The following is a 22413-nucleotide window of genomic DNA, read 5'->3' as shown; positions in this document are numbered from 1 at the left end:
TACCAACCCTGTGACCACAGACAAGTCGCCTCAACTTTCTGAACCTTAGGTAGCTCTTTTACCAGTCACCTAAGTTAAAGAGGGACATTTTTAAGTGAAGGGAGACCCTACACCCAAGAGAAACACAAATCTTTTGATTTCTGTTCAAGATATAGTTCAGCTAGGGAGAAAGGGAAATAAATAAGCGAGCAACAACCCTAGGGGCTGCTGAAAACTAGTGGAGGGAGAGGAGGGAATCTGGAAAGGACCCAAATAAACACAGCACAAAGTAGAACATGGTAAGGACAAAACAGAGAGTCATACAAAGATTCTCTGGGAAAGTTCGATGAGGGAGAAGTCATTGATACATATATAAGCTGTTGTTATTATTACATATTATTATCTTCTGAGGATCATGGAAATATGCAAATTTGAACCAGGCAAGCGAATTTGAACCAGGGCATGACTACCAGGGTCAGGAGTTTATCAACAAGGACCTTTTTACCTCTACTGTCAGAGTTACCCCAGGTCATCCTCCAGGGCCAGACCAGGTAGCTGGACCTTCGAGGAGGCCAACTCAGCCACCTTCTTCCTAGCTTCCACCTTGGAATTCAACCTTGTCACCTACCTCCAAGCTTCCTTGGGTCCCTTCCCCCTCAGGGTTTTCTTTAGCCAGGACCAACTTTCCTAGGCACTCTTTTCAGCACTAGCAGTACTTTCTCATCTCTCCACCCTTTCTTTCCACTCTGGTCAAGGAATACTCCTTGTTCTCCATTGCCACTTCCAGGGTTTTCTTCTACCACCACGAGTCAGCAACCTCTCCTCCTCTGAGGTTCACAGTATCCAAGTAATGCAGATTCTGGTGGCAGTTATCTACTGACCCTCAGCACAGCTTTTTCCCCTCCTCAGGGAGGAATGAGCCTCAGTGAGCCAGTACCTGGCTCACAGTCTCTCTTCACCCCAGATCCTGCCCTTATACTAGGGAAATTCAATAAACATTTTGATGATCTTCAAATAAACTAACATCCCACTTCCTCAATCCACTCACTTCCCAAGCTCTCCCCAGATGTGGTTGTACTCCCACCCACCTTACATGCTCATCAACCCCAAAATTCCTTTATTTGATCACAATCCATTTTTGCCTATGCCTTAGGAATCCTAATCTTGTTTATTTTCACTATAACCCCCTCAGTACTTTTTGAATTTTATTTTATTTTTAATTTATGAAATAAAATAAGCATTTCCATAATATAGTAGGATAAAAAAGATGATTAAACATGAAACTGCTGCAACTTGCTATTCCTTTTAAATATATAATAAAGCTATCGTGCAAATCTGTTTTTTCCTTCCCTCCTTTGCCCAACCCCCTCCCCCACGGCTACCATTAGACACAAATATACACATGCATACACATACACACATATTTATATAAACGTATGTATGTAAAATCATTCTATACATACTTCTTTCTCGGGATACAGATAGCATCTTCCCTCATAGGTCCTTTGTAATTTAATTTGAATATTTATAATACTTGGAATAATTTAGTCATTCAGTTGTTCTGCAAACAATATTGCTGTTACTACATACAGCCTTCTCTTGGTTCTGCTCATTTCGCTCTTCATCATTTCAATGTTTTTCTAAGATCAACAAGCCCACCATTTCTTATAGCACAAATTACCTTCAGTTCTTTCCTAGCCATCATCTCTGCACTGGCTACACTCTCTTGCCTTCTCTATCTTGATCCCTTGGTGAACCAGCTCAACTCTGAGTTACCCTCTTCCCTTGAATCCCTTACCCTTTGTCCTTTTATCACTGATCACACCCTGCCAACCCCAATCCCGGATTATTCGTACTATCTACCCTCTTCAGTCTTAATGTTTGTGCTTCTTGAGAAAAATCACTAAAATGTGCCAAATGGGTCCATTATAAATTAATTACCTAATACTAGTTAGGCCCTCACCACAAAGGAAATTCTTTTTTTTTTTTTTTTGGCTCCTAATTAATTTTACTTCAATCTTCGCAGTAGCTGTCCCAAATCTTGTCTCCCCTTAAGTCTTCCACAGCACTTCTTCCCTCCACTCTCTTAAGCTGAGGACCTCATTTTATTGCTCCTGCTGTTCAGCTGTTTCAATCATGTCCGACTCTGATCCCACTTGGGGTTTTCTTGGCAAGGATATTGGAATGGTTTTCCATTTTCCTTCTCCAGCTTTTACAGATAAGGAAACTGAGGCAAACTGGATTAAGTGACTTGCCCAGTGTCACAGGGTTAAGTGAGTCCAGATTTGAACTCAGGTCTTCTGGACTCCAAGTGCCAGTGCTCTATCCACTGTACCACCCAGCTGCCCCTTTATTTTACAGTTCATTGAAAAAACCTTAAGGTCATTGTCAGAGAGTTTCCTTTTTTCTCTTCCTCCTTATCTCATCACTCAGACATCTTACTTTTCTATGTCATCTTTCAGTCCTGTCTCAGGTGAAGAAGTGGTCTTTCTCTTTGCCATGGCCAATCCTTATATGTGTGCTCTTAATTCGATCTCTTCCTGTCTTCTCACTATCATCCCCGCTCTCTCTCTTTAATCTCCAAATTTTCCATCTACTAGCTACTTCCCTTCAGCTTCCAAATGCTGTCTCCCCCATCCATAAAAAAACCTCTTTCTTGATCCAACTGTCCCTGTTAATCTTTTCCTAATCCATCCTAATCTCTCTTCGCCTTCTCAGCTAAACTCCTTGAGTAAATCAGAGACTCTCCTCTCCCCTCCATTCTAACCCCTCTACAATCTGGCTTCTGACCTCATCATTCAAATGATGGCTGACTGACTAGAGTTCTCAATTACTTTTTGGTTTTGGCTCTGGTTTGTTTTGGCTCCTACTTTATTCACGTGAAATGGAAAAATGAGGCAATGAGAGGAGGATTTTAATGGAAGAGAGTAACTAATAATAGGTAGCATGGCCTATTGGAGAGAGAGAGAGAGAGAGAGAGAGAGAGAGAGAGAGAGAGAGAGAGAGAGAGAGAGAGAGTGTGTCTCAGAATTAGAAAGACCCAGGTTCAACTCCCCTTTCTGACATAACTTTGGGTAAGTCATTTTACTTTCAGAGGCCCCATGCAACTCTCTAGGATCAAGTCAAAGAAAGAGCAGTTGCTGATCTGCATTGGTAGAGGGAGTTTCCCTACTGGGAGCTCTCTCTACCAATGAAAACAGGCCTAGTTCAAACAAAAACAAAATCAAACCTCAAAAAAATCCCCACTAACCTTATGCTAATTATAAACTAAAGGGAAATATGACAGTGATCTTCAAGTATTTGAAAGACTATTAAGAGGAAGACAGGTTGGACTTGTCCTGCAGTGGTTAAAACTGCAGAGAGGCAGATTTAAGCTTCACGTAGGGAAAATCTTCCTAACACGAGCTATCCAGAAGTGCCAGGGACCAAATACTTTGGGAGGTAGTGGGCTCTTCCTCACTGTAGTTTGACAAGTAGGGGCTAGAGGATGTGCAAAGGATTCTTATTGTGCAGTAGTTTGGACCTTACGAATGCAGGCTCTAGGACTGGCTATTTTCTAAGCTCTAGAAGGGAAGTGGAGGGCAGCTGGATGGTGCAGTGGATAGAGCACCAAGACCTGGAGTCAGGAAGAATCATCCTCCTGAGGTCAAATCTGACCTCAGACACTTACTAGCTGTGTGATCCTGGGCAAGTCTCTTAACTCTGTTTGCCTCAGTTTCCTCATCTGTAAAATGAGCTGGAGAAGGAAATGGCAAACCACCGCAGTATCCTTGCCAAGAAAACTCCAAACGGGGTCATGAAGAGTCAGACACAACTGAATAACAACAAAAGTAGGGAATTGGGGCTGATGCAGTGGAAGAGGTGAGTTTATTTGGTAGGAGTTGGTCGGGGAAGATGGTGGTCCAAAGACAATCCCATAGCACAGCACTGGGTTTCACCACTTTCACTCCCTGACTTTTTCTCATTTACCTTTCTGGCTTGTGAACTCTGCTCCATCCAAGAGTCTGGGAATATCAAGGAATGCTTTAATTCCTCACCTTTTCCGAGAACCTTGACGTGGACTGATAAGGTGCCAGGTAAGAGAAGTCAAATCATCATGGGCAAAAGGTCTGAGAAGTGGGGGAAGAGAAAAAAACAGAGGGTCCAAGAGAGACCAGGAGATAGTGGTGAACTCAGGAGTCAGCAAAACTTGAGTTCGAATCGTGGCTCATACCGGAGGCAGGATAATTCATTTATTAGCTTTTTGATCCTAAGCAAATCACTTAACTTCTCTCAGCTTCAGTCTCCTCATCGATAACATGGGGCTGATAATAGCACCTACCTCCCAGGACCGTAGAAAGGGCTAAGTGAGATAACCTAAATAAAGCACATTGCAAACCTTAGCTAGGTAAATGCAAGCTATCTTTAGTCTCAATTTCTGATATGTGAAAAAACCTTTCTAATTCTTCGCTCCAAAACAAAAGAATCAGAACAATTCTCAGGTAGAAATCATTCTGGTTGGGAAGGGCTTGGGATAACATCCAGTGGAAATCTATCCCTTTCCAGAGAAGGAACCTGAATCCCCGAGAAATCAAAGAACTTAACCAAGGTCACCTAGTCAAGTAAGCAGCAGAGCTGGATGTAATTAAGATTATTGTTTCTTCCAAGCAAATGCTTCAATGGGTACTCATGACCTCACTGATATGGACACTTCCTGGAATGGCTTCGGATCCCACATAGCTCACCCATGCCTGCCTTCTCACTCGGTGGGACTGCTCAGTATCTTCCTGAGAATTCCCACACGGGCCTCCCCATTTCAGCCAGGTGCCTCCTTCCCCCAGGTCCTTGGCCATCACATGCACTCCAATAGAGCACACAGCTTAGCCAGTACTTAGCCTGGGGTTTCCCCTGCATAACCAGTCTGCCTTCTTTTCCAGTTATGTCTCCCTGATGATTCACTTTATGCCATTTCTCTTGTGTAATTCCTCATGAAGGGTTGCACACGCCCACCATGCCCCTCAACGTTGCCCTGTGAGTAGCCTCAATTTTAATTCTTTGGAAACTGTGATGCTCCATAGAACACCAAGAGAATAAGGAGATGTAGGCACTTGATCTGTTATTTCACTGACTGGTACAGTGGATGTGAAAATTCCCTATACTCATTCGGGTCGGCACCATCTTGGAGGTGCCTAGAGCCCTGAGAAGTTGAGTGACTTGCCCAAGGTCACAGAGATGGGATGCTTCAAAGGCCAGAGGGGCAGAGGCAGAGTGGATGGGGAGAGAAGACCTGGGGTCGGCAGAAGAATATGGTTGTTCAAAAGCTACCTAAATGTTAGGCCTTGGCTCCTGTGTGGAGGTGGATGAGGGGACAAATTCTGAAACCACCGTTTACTAAACAGTAAAAGAGGTAAAACAGGGAGAGATGTTACTGAGGTCTCCCTAGGCTGCTGATCATATGATTCTATTCAGGGGATGAACACAAGCCAAGGGAGACTTACTACATAAGCAATGCAGATTCAGCATATGTTATTCTAACACATCTATTCAGGACTCAACCTTCCTCCCTTCCCCCACCAGTTGGGGCCTAAGGGCAGCATCAATAGTCTCCCATCAGTCCTTCAGTGTGAGTGTGTGTAAATCAGGCAGCTGCAAGAATTTGAGAAACAGCAGATTTGAGAAGTTTTTCTATGACTTGACTTTAAAACCGGAACCATCATCCTGGAGACTCAATAGCTTTTTAGCATGGTCTGCTTTTTAGAAAACAGTCTTAGAATGAGTTCAATGCTTTCACCCAGTGTTAAAGTCTTACTAAACAAGTTAGTCTGTTTACATACTGTCCTCCTGTCTCTTTGATTTTGCTCAGGCCAAACAAAATACAGCACTTGGAACAGAACGTCTACTCCCACCAAGCCATCTCCACTGAAATTCCTTCCTTCATTTCAGATACAATTCCCAAGTCAGCACCTCAGTGAAGCCCTGTCCAATGTCCATTCTGCTCTTAATATTTTTCATAATACTTGGCTCTTTCTCTTTGCTGTCTCTCTTTGTAATTCTCTGACTTATACTATGTGTATCTGTGTACGTCAACCCCTTTCCTCCATTAGTCTGTAACCTTGGGGTCAGAGACCACGACCCCCGTTTTCTATCCCCACTGTCATTTAGCACATGGCACATTACCTTATACACAGCAGGTATTTATCAATTCCATATTTAATTCAACATGTGTACTACACATTGTTTAACAGTAAACTAAATCAAGTCCAGAAAAATCATTTGGTCAAGGAACTTAAAAACAAAAAACCTCATAACCAGACACACTGGCTTTTAGTTGTGCGTGGGTCTCCAAGAGTCTCAAGATTCAAATTCATGTCACCATGGCCAACAAGTTCCTGTGTTATCTGCAGATTAGTAGTTTCAGAGACACTTCCTCTACCAAGTGGCCCGTGATGCTGCTCCTATTACAGTGCAAGGCACTCTGTTGAACAAACTAGAGCTATGAGGGAGTTAGCACCACAAGCAAATGGAGCTCTTTGGCATTTCACAAAGATCTCTCTCTGTTTCCTAAGCATGACTCATGGGGAGGCTGGGTCGTTGGAAGCACTGAGTCAGGCAAGGGAAATAGAATTATTATTTTAACCAGGTCAAAGCTAACCTACGTACCCCATTCCCTTCTTCCTCCTCCTCCTCTTGGCCTTTTTGTCATATGGGTCATTTTCCCAGAATCTACAGGTCTCTGTTCCTTCTATTTTTACCTCCTTAACGATCCTCTTTCTCTTATTCTTTACTGTATACATATCCTTTCCAATACCTATTTTTTTTAAATCCTTCCTTCCCTGCAACATGCAATCCTGACTCAAAAGGGACCCTGAAGGTCCCACAGAAACCACAAAAGCCACTGACTAGGAATGGAAGGGGGGAAAAACCCTAAGACTTTTCACTGATTTGAAGATACCCTTTACATTCCAATCACAACACTGAAGGGGACAGCCAAACTCTGGTTAAATATCATATTGGTCCAGGAAAACATGATAAAACACACTTTTCATTTCCAAAAGGTGGGAGACTGTGGGTATGGAATATTATACATGATGGGAAATGTAGTCTCTGTTCTGGAAGCCTACCTGTCACAGGGGATTGAGAACTCACTAGATCTGTGGCCAGGAGGATCTGAGTTCAAATTCAAAAGCAGATACTAATAGCTAATTAGTATGTGTGACCCCGGGCAAGTCACTTAACCTCTGTCTCCATTTCTTCATCTGCAAAATAAGCATGATAATAGCATCCAAATTCCCAGGGATGCTGTCAGGACAGCCTGAGATGTCTGTAAAGGGCTTTGCTAGTGTAGCACTATATAAAATGCTAGCTGTTATTGCTAGTCCAAGGTGTAAGTCAGAAAATGCGATGTAAAAGCAAAACACAACAGTGGGCGAGGTTAGAAATAGAAGTACAGGTAGACGCTATGGAATTTTCCCAACAGAGGATAACTGATGCCTCCCAAATAGGAACCGTCTCTAAAATTGTTCTGTTGCTACTGTGTTTCTATTATCCCAGACTAAGTGCTCCCTTGTTACACTGTTGTGCCTAAAGTGGTGTTTGAGGAACCAGCTAGTGCCAATAGAAGGGGAATGCCTGAGACTGCATGGCTGTTCTCCAGAGCAAGGCCCACAATGGGGAGGGCCTACACCAGCCAAAAGCAGCTTCTTCGGCCCACAAGCCCTGCCCTCTGGACCAGGTTCTTTGGAGTAATTTGGCACATCTGTCTTTCAGTCTGTTTAAAAAAAAAAAAGTGTGCGTGTAGGGGGAGTCATCTTAGCTTGGCTGCAGTTGGAAATCTGGCAAAGGCCGCCGCTGTGCATCTATCAATAGGCCATTGTGCCTGTGGACAGAGGGCAGTTTATCAACCACCGGCCCCACTCTCAGAATGTGCTTAATGCTGCCCTGCCTCTTCCAACAGCTATGTCCTGGCAATAAAATGGCTTCATGACAGGCCCAAGCTTCTCTCTGCTCTTGCTTAATAGGAGGCCATGTGGAGGCAGAGGCTTTTGGCGAAGGCCTCTCTAGGACCTCTGCCCCTCAGCCACATCTCGGCCTGCTGCTATTGCTGCCTCTAGTTCTAGGGCTGTGTCTGCTCTCAGCCTGTGTCTTCTCTGCTATACCGACATGTGAGTGTGTGTGTGTTGGGGGGGTTCCTCTGCATGTATGTTTTCACCGAGTGCAGGAAAAATCTCGATCGGGGATTTCAGTCTCACCCACTAAGGCTATCATCCAATTTCTGCACGAGGCTTCAGCGTTATATATCGACTCGACTAAAATATTTATTAATCGTGTACTATGTGCAAGGTATCACGTCTAGGTGGTACAGTGGGTCAGAGTGGTGGATTGGCCATCAGGAATACCTGAGTTTAAATTCTGCCTCCGACACTTACTGGCTGTGTGCCAGTTACTTAACCTCTCTGTCTTGGTTTCCTCATGGGAAACATGATAGTAACACTAGCACCTACCTCACAGAGTTGTTTTGAGAATCAAATGAGGTAACATATAGTCATGTTGAGTTTCAGTCATGTCCGATTCTTTGTGACCTCATTTAGGGTTTTCTCAGCAAAGATACTGGAGCAGTGTGTCATTTCCTTCTCCAGCTCACTTTACAGATGAGGAAACTGAAGCAAATAGGGTTAAAGTGACTTGTCTAGGGTCACACGGTAAGTGTCCAAGGTGGGATTTGAACTCAGAAAGATGAGTCTTCCTGATTCCAGGCTCAGCACTCTATACGTTGCATTAATAAAAGCTCATTTGATTGCATGGAATCGAATAGTAAGGATTCTTGATACATTATATAGATTATAATAGGATCATTATAACATATATATATATATATACACATATATATGTATATATTGTTGCCTCAAACATTTCTATAGCACTTTGCAACCTTTAAAGGGCTATGTAAATGCTAGCATTTTTTATCATCCTTATCCAATACCAAAACTAAATGACTGAAGTCTGAGCAGGGTCCTTATGGATGGAAGTCATGGGCTAGCCAAGAATTTGGAGATAGGACTAAAAGGGAGCACCTTTAATAAGCAATCAAAACCTATCAGCTGGCAATGGTCTAGGGAGATGCTTTAAATATGTGAATTATTCCAAATAATCTGTCCCCAAATCTCTTCAGTTCTGGAACTCTGGAATCTATGCATTAGATGTCCTCTTTATAGAGTAACATTTTTTTCCAAAGTTGGAAGGGACCTCGCTGGCCATACTGTATAACTCATATCCCCCAAAAGAAGTCCCTCTCCTGTCATAAAATAATTCACAGAGAGCTGGCCTTTTTGGAAGACCTTTGATAAGTGGGAAACAAACACATACAAGACAAAAAAACAAACTCACCCACTCTCCCTAATGTGTCTATACCTGCCATTAATCTTGACCTTTCCTCTCCAACTCACTAGGTCTCTAGGTGAATGTCCTAGATATCTGTCCTTGGCTCTGTGCTGTAGTAGGAGTTAAAAAATGAGTGGCTTGGATAATGGGACATAAAGCATGACTATTAATACTTGAGGATGATACCAAGTAAGGAAGGATAGCATGTTTTATTTTAGAGTCAGGATGCAAAAAGCCCTTGACCTATGAAGACGAAGGATCAAATCTAACAAGATAAATCTTACACATGGTTTCAAAAGCAATGAATTTCACAAGTACAGGATGGAAGAGGATGTAACTAGCCAACAATTTGTATTAAAAAGATCTGAGGGGACGCACTAGATTGCAAATACAAGTGACAAATGCTGTTAACAGGATGACAGCAGCCAAAAAGAACTAATGTGATAGTAGGCTGAATTAAGAGAAGCAGAGAATGCAGTACTAGTAAAGGATAGTCCTTCTGCACACTCTCTCAAATCAAACCACATCTGGAGAATTGGGGTCAATTCTAGGTATCATGTTTTGGGAAAAAACAATGATAATCTAGATCAGGGCTGTCCAAAATGCGCATGAAATTTATGCGGGCCCTCCTACAAGCATAGAAATTTACATAAATGCTTTAGTAAACTAAGCCCAGCTACCCCAGAGCTCTGACTAAAATGGCAAATCAAAATATACTGTCTATTGTTTCAATAAAAACCTAAGGTTGAACAGCCCTGATCTAGAGTGTCCAGAAGAGGACAACCAGGGAAGAATTCTCAAGACCAAGCCACATAAGGAGGTCAGTACAAAGAATTATGGATGACTGAACTGCAGAAGAGAAAAGGCAGAGGGGGAGAACATGACGGCAGTCTCTAAATATTTAAATAGCTGTCATGTGGAAAAGGAGTCAGGCTTGTTCTGGGTGGCTCCAGAGTATCCTCTATAAGCAATAAGTAACAGCTTCAAAGAGGAAGATTTTGGTTCAAAGTATGGGAAAATCTCTTTTTAACAATTAGAGGAATTAAAAAAAAACTGGTTGCTTGAAGAAGTTACCCCCCTCCCCCAAAGAGGTTATCAAAAGTAAAGACTGAATCACCAGTTGCTGAAGATATTGTAGGTGGGGATTCCTGTTCAGGTGCTGCTAGGACTCAGTGGCCTTCAAAATCCCTTCTAACTCTTGAAATTCTATGTTTATCTTGTAATTGGGGAATGACGCATAGTCTTATAGAGTTGACAAAGCTCTTTATATTTGAGATATGAGACCTTTATCTGAGAAAGTGTCTATAAATTCCCCTCCCAATTTTTTGTTTTCCTTCTGATCTTGGCTACATTTGTTTATTTGTAGAAAGCCTTTTTAATTTAATGTAATTGAAATTATCCATTTTTAACCTAACTTTGCTCTCTATCTCTTGTTTATTCATAAATTGTTCACCTATCCATAAGTCTAAGTAATATGTTCCATGTTCTAATTTTCTTGGAATATCTCTCTTTATATCTGAGTCATGTGTCCATTTTGACTGTATCTTGATAAATGGTGTAAGATTCTGGTCTGTGTCCAATTTCTGCCTTACTGTTTTCCAGTTTTCCCAACAATTTTTACCATATAATGAATTCTTATCCCAAAGCCTTAAGTCTTTACACTTGTTAAATACAAGGTTATTTTATTTATTTGCTGCTGTAAAGTGTATGTCTACTCTGTTCCATTGATCTACCTTTCTATTTTTTTAGCCTTCATGTAAGTAGGTTCTTCTGGAGCTGAATATCTCCCCTTTTCTCAGAAGTCACTCAAGGGAAGGTCAGGTAGGGCTTTCTATATCCCCTACTTTGGGGAGAAGTAAAAAAGGATATGAGCTTCATGGGTAACCTTCTCTTTGTTCTGAAATAGTGTCAAACTATGAGAAAACTGAACCTGAGAGGTGAAGCTTAGCAAGAAGCTAATAAAGTTACACTTGTCTGAACCATAAATGTAAGTCATCACTCATTAAATTTAGAAAAGAAAGAGGAAAAAGGGTTCAAAGCTGTTCTTGGGGCTCTGATTAGGTTGAATGTCAGAGCCAGGATGGGTGGAGAAGCTTGCCTAGGCTCCCTCTGAACATAAGACTACATGGTGTTCTTTTTCCATCCATATAAAAAGTTGAAATCTTGTTTTTTTTATACAACATAGTTTCCTGATGTCCTCCTCCCTTTCATTAAACCTTCTCTTTTAAAAGGAAATTTCAAGTAAAACCATTATAGGGACTACATCTGACATCACATGAAACATTCCACACACACAGTCTCCAGAGAGGAATTCCACACCTTTCTATGGAGAGAAGCTAGGCATGTTTCATCATCTGTTTTTCTGGACCAAGATTGGTCATTATCAATTTTTAGTGTTATTGTAATTCACTATAATTATATTCTCCTGGTTCTGACTTCTTTGTTCTGCAACAGTTCAAGAATCTTCCCATGTATATCTGATCCTTCACTTCTTATGGTTCAATAGTAATTCATTACATTAATAAACCATAATTTATATAGCTATTCGTTAATTGATGATCACCTTTGCTTCTTGTCTTTAGCCACCAGAGAGAGTACAATGGAAGTTTTGGCATATTTTATTTCTGTCTTTTACCTCTTTGCAGCATACAGCTTGTAGCCATATTGTTGGGCCAAAGGGTATGAGCAGTTTGTTGATTTTTCCCTGCTTTTTCCCTTTTCCCTGCTATTAACCTTAGATAAATTTCCAGAATGGTGAGAGTAATTTACATCCTCCTCTTCTTATGCAGGAGGACAGGAGTGGGGAAAGTGAGAAAATTTCTACTGCACAGTGGGAAAGTCATAGGGCACAAGATAAAGTGGGGGGAACCGCCTTCTGTCTAGGGACCTCTTCTTTTTCCCCTTTATAACTACCTTCATTTGGTGATCTCATCAGCTCCCATGAATTTAAATTATTCTTGTGCTGATGACCAGCAGCTAGGTGATGCAGTGGATAGAAGTGCTGAGTCTGGAATCAAGAAGATTCATCTTCCTGAGTTCAAATCTGGCCTCAGACACTTACTAGGTATGTGACTTTGGGCAAGTCATTACTGAACTCTGTTTGCCTCAGTTTCCTTATCTGTAAAATAAGCTGGATAAGGAAATGACAGACCACTCTAGTATCTTTGTCAAGAAAACCCCACAAAAGGGGTCACAAAGAGTCAGACATAACTGAAGTGACCAAACAAAATGTTGATGATTCTCAGATCTATTTTTTCTACCCCAATCTCTCTGCTGACCTCCAAGCTCATATCTCCATCTGCCTTTCAGACATCTTAAACTGGATGTACCACAGACATCTTAAGCTCAGTATGTCCCAAATAGAACTCATTATCTATCCATAGAAATATGTGAAAAATATATATATGTAAAATTAGTTGTATATGTAATTATATAATTACACACACACACACACACACACACACACACACACACACACACACATATACCTCCCCACTTCCAATCTTCTCTATTACTGTACAGGGCAACACTATCTTCTTAGTCCCTTAGGCTCACAACCTACGAGTCATCCTGGATTCCTCACTATATTTCAACCCTCCCATATCCAAGCTGTTGCCAAAGCCTGCTGGTTTCACCTTTGCAATCGCTCTTGAATCTGCCCCCTTCTCTTCTCAGACATTGTCTTACACTTTATTCCCTGACACATGCTCTTCAATCAACAGACTCTGGGATGAGCCACCACTAAGATACTGCCTCTCTTGGCTCTGGGCCTTTTCTCTGGCTGTCCCCCATGCCTGGGAGGCTTCTTCTCCTCTGATCCTACTGGCTTCCTTTAAGTCTTACCCTCTACAGAAAAGCTTCCTTAATCTTTTTCTTAATTCCAGTGCTTTCCCTCTTCTCAGTATTTCCTCTGTGTGTGTGTATATATACACATACATATATATACACATACATATATAATATATATATATTACGAGAGAGAGAGAGAGAGAGAGAGAGAGAGAGAGAGAGAGAGAGAGGTAGAGAGAAAGAGGGGAGAGAGAGAGAGAGGGAGGGAGAGGGGGGGAGATGGCGAGAGGGGGGGAGAGAATGAGGGAGAGAGGGGGAGGGGGGGAGATGGCGAGAGGGGGGGAGAGAATGAGGGAGAGAGGGAGAGGGAGGGGGAGAGGGAGAGAGCATGAGTGAGTACTTGCTTTGTATAAATTTTTTGAATGTTGTCTCCCTCATTAGAGCATAAGTTCCTTAAGAGCAGGGATTGTTTTTGTCTGGTTTTTTTTTTTGCCTCTTTTTGAATTCCCAGAACTTAGCACAGTGCCTGGCACTTTTGTTGTTGTTGTTCATTTGTTTCAGACTTTTTGTGACCCCATTTGGGGTTTTCTTGGCAAAGATACTGGAGTGGTTTGCCAGTTCCTTCTCCAGCTCATTTTATAGATGAGGAAAACTGATGAAAACAGGGTTAAGTGACTTGCCCAGGGTCACATAGATAGTAAATATCTGAGGTTGAATTTGAACTCGGGTCTTCCTGAGTCCAGGCGTGTTGCTCTATCTACTGTACCACCTAGCTGTCCTGCCTGGCACATAGTAAGTGCTTAATAAATATTTATTGGTTGACTGATAATCACTAGAATGGTAGGAGAGGACTGAGTTCAGAACGGCAATCCATAGGTCAATGAGTCTATAGAAAGAAAATAAAAACTACTAGCTATACTTGTTATCAAGGTATCCTATCTGGGACAGAGATGGGCCTTCTATAGTTGCAGGCTGTCAATAGACAGAAAATGAAAGTGAGTTTTCTGAAGGAATGAAGTATATAAGCTGCGTGTTGTCAAATCTCAAATATTACAAACCCCCAAATCTGAAAAGATACATTTGATTTTTAGATCCCTTTTTGATAAGAAGTAAAACTTAGTGGTGGCAGGGATCTATCTTTGTGCTTGACCCTGAGAGAAGGTTTCTAAGATCCTATCTTCTATTTTCAAAAATGATACTGCTGACAGTGGTGACTGTATGTGGCTGTCAAGACTGATGCATGACCAGACACCTTGTGCTGTGCACCTGAAAGGTTGTTATGGATTTAAGGTCACACATCCCCGCAGTGCCTGTTCCTATTGCCAGCCAAAGGCACAGAAGATAGAGTTGTCAATGTTTGATTCAAATAAAGTGTATACTAGCCCAAACTGGAGCAAATGGTGGAACATGAGAAAGGGGAGCTCAGAAGGCAAAGGATGAATATGGAATAGGGGAAAAAAGTCTAATTTGATCCCTCTCTTCTCTTCCCTGCCCCTTTCTCCCAACTTAACAGAGCTTGATAACTTGTTGCTAGCAAAATTTGTTGTACCACTTGTGATCAGAGAGGAATTTTGTGTAGTGAAAAGGACACTGGTTTGGAATCCAGGTGAGTTGGGTTCAAGTCTTTGCTAAGCCATTAACTGCGTCCTTGGGTAAGTCAGGAATATAACCTCATTGGTCCAAATTTCTTCAGCTGTAAAAAGTGGTTTAGATGAGGTGATCTCTAACAATTTTTTTTTTTAGCTCTAGATTTTAAGACTCTCATATACTAGATTTTTCCAGTTACTTTTTTCACTTGACTGCTAGACTAAACCATGTGATGATTTGTCAGGCTTTGAGTTCATCAGAAGAAAGACACCATGTAGACCCAGGTATCACTAAAAGTGGCCACACCCATTTACAAATGAACTGAAATGAAGTCAAATGGAACTCACCAGTTTTTTTTTTAAAAGAATGGAAAATTCCCATACAAGCGGCCTCCCCAAAGAGTTGTTCCTGAATATAGGGGTGGGGAGGAGGATAGAGAAGAGATGTCCTTTTTTCCTGGCTTCAGGTGCCCTACCCTCTCCCTTTCCTTAACCAGCCAGAGCTTTGGCGATAACAGCCTCATCCGCCCATTTTGTATAGATGCCAGAGGCGGGAAGCCATTTCAGCACAATGCTCCCTCTTTAGAAATGGTTTTCTTGGCCCAAATGCCCACATAGAGAATTAGAGCTTCTTGGAACTCGGATAAATCAGGGAATTTGGCGAAGGGGAATCAGGCTCCTTTCTATCTTCCCTGAACCCCTGCTATACATGCTGGCACTGGAAAGTTGTTCTTTTTTAAAAGGTGGGGTATTGCCCTCAGCCTCACAAGTTCTAACACATGAAATGTGGCTACATGATTCAGTAATTACAGAGACAGTGAAGGTATAGGGTAGCCTGGCACTGAGGAAGGAGGGAGAGGAAGGAGAAGGGAGATAGAACAAAAGTTGTGTGTACCTTTATGGAAAGAGCTGTGTTTATGGTTCGAACTTTCATAACTCACAAGGAACTGTTGCCACTCCATTACGGGCTCTGCCTGCTCCTCCTACTTCTCCCCCCACTTAAAAAAAAAGTGAAGTTTAGTTTTAAAAGCATAAGAGGCTTCTGTGTGTGGGTGAGGAAAAGTAATATCCAAACAGAATAGGCCTAAACTCAGGGTCAACAGAGAGCCTCCCTCCACCCCCACCCCCAGTTGGCAGCCTGGCAGCATACAAATTCGAAGCAGTGGGCAAGGCTCATTACAGGGTACGCAGTTAAGAATTACTTCTAGAGGTCAAACTGAAGGGACCACAAATAGACCCACTGGATTTACAGTTGGAAGGTGGCCTTAAAGAGAATATATGGCTCAACTCCCTTATCTCAGAAGGAACTACAGTTCTGAGCAGTGAAGGGTTGTAGCTGCTACTGAACAGCTCTGCGTAGGGTTAGAGCTTTGAACCCTAAATACAGTGCTTTTTCTACCATATCATATAAAAGTGAAACCAAGACCTGTGAAAACTGGGATAATCTTCATAATCTTCTCAGCTTCCCAATAAGCCGTTAGGCTTATTTATTGCACAATTTGTGCTTACTTCTACCTTTAGGTTTCTGCTTCAAGCTGGCAGAGGGGTTGGATCAGCCCTGCTGCAGGAGGACAGTGAGGTGGGGAAGTTTCACAGAACCCCAGCTCTGTAGGGACCCTAGAGGTCACTTAGTCCAAGCCCTTCATTTTATAAAGGAGTAAACCAAGGGCCAGAGAAGATTAATGACTTGCATGTGGTCACACATCTGGTGCCAGTTATGAGAACCCTGATGCCAGGCAAGAAGCCTGTATTAAGCCTTTGGTCTGTGCATGGCACTGAGCTCTTTCCACTTATTACATAGGGCTTCCTGGTAATGGGATTGTTGCTTTGCCATTTTCTCCCTCCTCCCAAGGTCTCAGTCAGAGTAGTATCACGGGTAAGACACTTGGGGAGGTGAGGAAGTACAGGGTAGGTAGGAGAGGTTGATTCTTCTCAATTGTAACTACCAGGGAGCTAGGAATCCCTTCTACATCCCCATCAAACATGCCTAAAGAGGGTTGAATAGCACATATGGGTGAAGATAGTACATATTCCACATAAGAATGCCACGCCACAGCTCACACTTTGTCCCGCATCGAGTGGGCCAACACTTATTTTGGAAAGGGTGGGTAGGAGGGGATAGTCTAAAGGAAATGGAAAAACTTTCATCAAACTGCGGGGTTTGAACGACTCAGGCAGTAAGAGAGCAGACTATTGGTGTGGTTGCTGGCTTCCTAAGAAGCTACACCCATGAGCGCCAGCCTAGATTAGATGTCAGAAGGCCAAGAGCAAGGACATGTTTTACTTGGGTCTCCCTTGGCCCAAAGATGACCAATTCAAAACAATCACATTTATTACGCACCCACTATGTGGAAGGCATTGTGGGAATACACCGACAAAAAACCAAAAAAGTAGTTTTTGGAGGCACTCTCTAGTCTACACAGCAATACAGGATGCATCTGACACAAAATTGTCTTAAGGTAATCGAGCATACAATAGTTTAAGTGAGAAATGAAAGGGAGCCTTGAAGACGGAGCTGGCCTCAGAGCATGAAAAAGATGCGGTCTGAGTCCTGCTTCTAATCCATATACGCTGTATGAACCTGGGAAAGTCACTTAACCCTTCAGGGTCCCAGGCAAGAGTATAAATTGCAGAGCAAGTGGCTACTGACTTAACGTGGGAGAGAGAGTTTCTGCACTGAGATTTTCCAATGCAAATGAAGATATGAGTTGGGTGCAAATTAAAAAAAAAAAAGTATGGATAAAGGACCTGTAGTTTTTTTAAATTCATCTAGCTTTTGCTCAAATCCCCGAAAATCTGTTCCAAAGTACATGTATGATGAAATTCTTGATACAGAGATAGAGAAGTGAGGGCATGATACCAAGAAGTTGCTATGGTTCTTGGTCCTTTTCCTTTCCCAATACTTCCTCTCCCCTCTACCTCCACCAAGCGGCCTAGAAACATGGCTATTTGTTGGTTTTCATAGCTTCCTTAGATGAGCACCTCTCAGAAAATGGGGCTATGATGTCATGACGGAACAGAAAATGCATAGTCAGAAAAACCTGGATTTGAGACCTGGTTCTGCCACTAACTAGCCTGTAACCTTGGACAAGTAATTTTCTTCATCTGTGAAATCAGGTATACTATTCATCACCTACCTAACCAGATTGTTGTGGGGATCAAATGATATAGTGGATGTAAAGATATCTGGTAGTTGTAAAGCACTACACACACACCATGTATACATGTTTAATATGTTTCATCATATATACATATGTTTGTATATGTTTTATACGTGTATGTGTTTATGAGTGTGTGTGTTTACAAGTGCCCCACTAATATTTCAGTATTTGGAGGACTGACACAAATACTGCTCCTTCTCCCCTTTCTCCTCCCCCTACTTACCTCTCCTGCCTATTGAGTAAAAAGATAGAACTGAGTCAGAAGACATGATTACTGATTAGTGGCAGAGCCTGGATTAGAAATTTCTCCACACCCCTGGTCACACAACTTATTGCCAAACCTTGGTTTCCTCACTTTTTATACAACGGAGTCTAGTTAAATGATCTTTAAAAGATTAATGTCTTACAGACCAGAGTCTGTCCTAATCCTGAAAGTACCTTCCTAGGACCAAGAAAAGAAGAGCCAGCAGCAAGAAGAACCATGAGTAGAAAGGGCTGTGAACTTCTGGGAAGGACACCCATTAGGATCTGATCATGCCCCAGCGGCAGCCCTTCACTGAAGAGGAAGAGGCACAAGGGGCCACTGTCTAGATACCAGTTCATGGTTTACAGACGACTGGGGTGTGGTGTGGAGGAAGCGTAACATTTAGGAAAACGTTGTCATATTTACTTCCCTCTGAAGGCTGAGTGGGGTGGGGACTCTTCCAAGATACTTTCTTCATACTATTCCATCCCAGAAGCCACTCACCTCTTAAATATTAAAAAGGAGGGAGATAAGCAGGATGACAGGTGGCAGGATACAGGAGAAAAGGAATCCTCCAGAACAGTGAGAAGGAAGGAGGGGCAAAGCTACAGGTCTCTGCAGCAGCTTAGTGCCCTGTGTCTTGCTTGGGAAGACAGCAAGGACTATGCCAGACCCTGTACTATGACCCTCCATTCATGCCTTCCCCTAGTCTTGGGCTAGACAGAAGGGCAGTAATCCCCCCAATCTGCACGAGTGGCTTTAGAATCCGAGGACTTGGGTTGGGATCCTGGGTCTGCCACTTACTGTGTGACCTTGGGCAAAAAATGTTTACCTTTTTGGGTCAGATTCCTATCTTTAAAACGAAGGAGTAGGATTAGATGATCTCTAAGGTTCTTTCCAGTCTATGATCCTCTAGATGAAAAAAGGGATTCTGCGTATCAACAAGGTAGCAAAGACAGATTTTCTCCAAATTATCTCAAATTCCTAATTCCAGTGAATAGGTAGAGGTGCAATACCCTTCACTACTCCCCATTCTCCCACCTCCCCAGCCCCCCTCAGCCCAGACAGTAGTCTTCAGTCACGTTTTTATCTAAAAAGGAACTAAATTTTTCCCAAGTCTTTTTCTGAAATAGCATTGTGCAGAGAACTGGGACACCTAGGGCTTAGTCCTTGTTTCTAACCCACCTTAAATAGGGGTGGGGAGAACAGAATAGAGAACAACTTCTCTCCAAAGCTCAGTTTTTTCTACTCTGAAAAGGTGGGGCCACAGGAATGGGGAGGGCCTGGTCCTGGGTTGAGCTCAGGCAGGTGGTAGCTAGTTCAAGGTCTGGGTAAATGGGGTTGCAGATCCCTGGTGCCACCTAGGCCTGGGGGAAGCGGTGAGGCATTTCTCTCCTTAGGCTGGAGGGCACCTGATCCCTAATAGCCACGCATGCTCCGAGCCAGGAGAAGCCCAGCACTCAACTGGGAAACCAGGATTGATAGACATCTCAGTTCCTCCTCCCCCAGCCCCAAGCATTTTCCCAATTAAGATACTTATCAACCTTCAAGAAAAAAAAAAAAGGAAAAGAAAAAGCAAGACATGCTAGACTTTCAGGTAGGGTTTGACAGAAACTCTGACTTTCTCACGGGTACTAGAGTCAAAGCCCCAGTAAACGTAAGGTGTAAGGCCGGGTAGGACAAAGGTTGACTCCCATAAGTGCCTGGTAAAGGGGGAAAAAGCACTAGAAACACTTTTAAATCAGGCAGGACAAAGGAGTGTAGTATCCCCACCTCCTTCCTAATCCTCTGTGAAAAAAAATTCTTAGCCGCTTCACCCCTTTTCCAGGATCTCTCCTTCAGGTTGCGCCACTTCAAAACATCAACTCCACCCTTGAATACCGCCTTCTGGACCTATCCTGCACCACCTAGAAAAGCCCAACAAGCTTCTCCAAAGCTAGCAGACTCGGGACAGGGTGGGGACTAGGTGGGGCCGGGGAGGAGACTCCAGAGTGGTGGAAAAACAAGCCCCGGCCGGTCCTCACCCAAGGGGTGCAAGAGAAGGGGAAAGATATCCTGAATCCCAAATCCCTACACCCACATCCAATAAGAGATCCATTCGGACCGTAAACATCCCGTCCGTCCCATGCTCTGGCCAGTGCCCAAAGGAATCCTCAGTGACCCTTGCCTCCACCTCCCACCCAGTCTCTTTAGTCCACCGTAGAAAGAAACTCCTCCTCTCACTCCCTTCTGGTCCTGTACAGGTTTGTCCCGACTCGTGCAGTCGCACGCCACCCGCAGGAGATGCCAGCTGGCGACAAGGACAGACGCTCTTTCCTGAGTCCTACCAGTCTTCCCCATCCCGTCCCTGCCATCTTCCCTGGCATCCGACCCCGCACCAAGCAGCCCCGGCTGCCAGTTCTCTCTGCTCCACGCAGGATGAGGGAGCAGGTGAAGAGCGGGATGGGGAGTCGGGGGATAGGGTGCAGGGGACAGGGGTGCGAGGCGTCTGCCTCTGCTCACTCACCCAAAAGATGAAGTTAAATCCAAACAGCAGATATTTAATGCACTTGGTACCTCCTTTGACCGGCATGGTGGAGACTAGACTGGGCTGGGTTTGGGTTCTCAGTGAGGAAAGCCGGGCGCACACAGGGACCGAATCGGACCCAACAAGTAACTAAACTAAGGTAGGAGCGGGTACTGGGTGGCCTTAGGGCTGCACTTTTAAAAAGTGCCACTCCTTAAGGCGCTTCGCCTGGGTTCTGTGCGCATGTGCGAAGAAATTCCGTGCCCCCGCCCCCGCAGACCCCTCCCCCTTTTTCCAGCACCTGCCCCGCCTCCGCCCTCCTGACTCGCCCCACCCAAGTTCTGGGGGTTGTGTCCAGTCTAGGAGGTGGCCGCAGTGCTTGCGGCTTCCACCGCAGGCTTCACTGACACCGCCGCTGCCAAGGTGCAGCTGCGTGTCCAGGAGCCTCTTTCTGCCATCCTCAAGAAAACGACGGCGAACTGACACCTTCCACATTGCCTCAGCCGGCGCAGAGAGGTCTTTACAGACGGCTCCATGGACCGCCTCACACCTTTCCGGGGATGCTATGGGCACGCCCACTGAATCCTCCCCTTATGGACTCCGGACTCGTTCCACTAAGTTCTTCTCACTGAGAGCGTTTGGAGACCTTCTTTCCTTCCTAAAACCTTAAGATTTAGAACTGCAGGGGAACACAGAACTCTTCTAATCCAAGTCTAATCGCCTTACTTTACAGTTGAGGAAGCTGAAGCCCTAAGAAAAGAAGTGACGTAAGAAGGGAAATGACTTACTCAACATCTCACACGTAGTAAGGAGCACAGCTGAGGTACCAACTCTTTCCAGTTTTCCTTCCTCTCTAGTAGGATGGACTTTTTAAGGCTTCATTTTAAGAGAAATTTCCTACTTATCTCATTCCTATACCTTGCATCCAATCAAGTGATCCATTCATTTATTTAGCAAAGTAACAAAGCTTGTCAGAGAAGAACTTATAAAATGATCCATTCTCCCTTTGCAGTAGTTGGAGAGCCTGGGTATGGAATAGTGCACATACTGTCAGAGCCAGTTGATGTGTTGGTTGGTTTTGCTAAATTGCTTTTTTTCCTTAATTTTTTTTTTACGAGGGATTATAGTCACTGTCTATGGTAATTGCGTCCAGAAGATTAACCAATATAAATTAATTGTTTCTACAATGAGGCAAAAAGAGCCCAGAAAGCCCAGAAAGAGCCCAGAAATCAACAACTGACTTGCTTGCCGAGAGGAGAGAGACAGCCGCCAAAAGCAACATAGGGTTAAAATAGAAACCCGTTTTTAAAAAAAGGATGATTGAAGGTTATGAGCACTATTGTCTCATAAAGCAAAAAGGAATAGTAGAGGGTAAAATCATTTTCAGTGAATCTTGGTAAGATATCCAACGAAGCAAAGTCAATCCGAGGACATTCAACGTTCAAAATGGAAGGACTTCTAACAGGAAAAATGAGAATGATTTATAAAAACCATGAAAAGAAACTGTTTTCCCTATTAAGGATTGTAGAAGCACCATGCTTGAACCCAGTAGAAATGACATTAAATTGCTTGCTGTTTGTCCTCAAAAAGGACCATGACATCAGGGAGGTGATGCCAGGACATGGAAGTGAAATGGATTTAAGTGAGGGAGGGCTGTGCAAAGTCACCAGCTTCACTCTATCTCTGGAGCCATCTGGGTCCAGTGGCCAGATATGGATCAGGGCAACTGGAGATGGCCCAGGATGCAGTGGGGGTCCTTGGCCTTTTCAAGCTAAGGTCTTTAACAGGTCT

The 22413-nt window shown here is 43.4% G+C and overlaps 1 protein-coding gene across 1 annotated transcript in view; it reads right to left on the bottom strand.

Moving 5' to 3' along the window:
• The window catches only part of CD9 (CD9 molecule), a 54582-nt gene extending 33719 nt beyond the window's left edge, over positions 1-20863 (bottom strand). Inside the window, exon 1 of the mRNA XM_036759999.1 lies at positions 20623-20863. Within this exon, the coding sequence (XP_036615894.1) occupies positions 20623-20688 (66 nt within the window). The 5' untranslated portion in view covers positions 20689-20863. The remainder of the gene's footprint in view (positions 1-20622) is intronic.
• Positions 20864-22413: the final 1550 nt, after the last annotated feature.

Source organism: Trichosurus vulpecula, chromosome 5 (genome assembly GCF_011100635.1).
Source record: "Trichosurus vulpecula isolate mTriVul1 chromosome 5, mTriVul1.pri, whole genome shotgun sequence".
Classification (NCBI taxonomy): domain Eukaryota; kingdom Metazoa; phylum Chordata; class Mammalia; order Diprotodontia; family Phalangeridae; genus Trichosurus; species Trichosurus vulpecula.
Note: the sequence above shows the minus strand (reverse complement) of the source record. Positions and strands in the feature narration are given on the sequence as shown.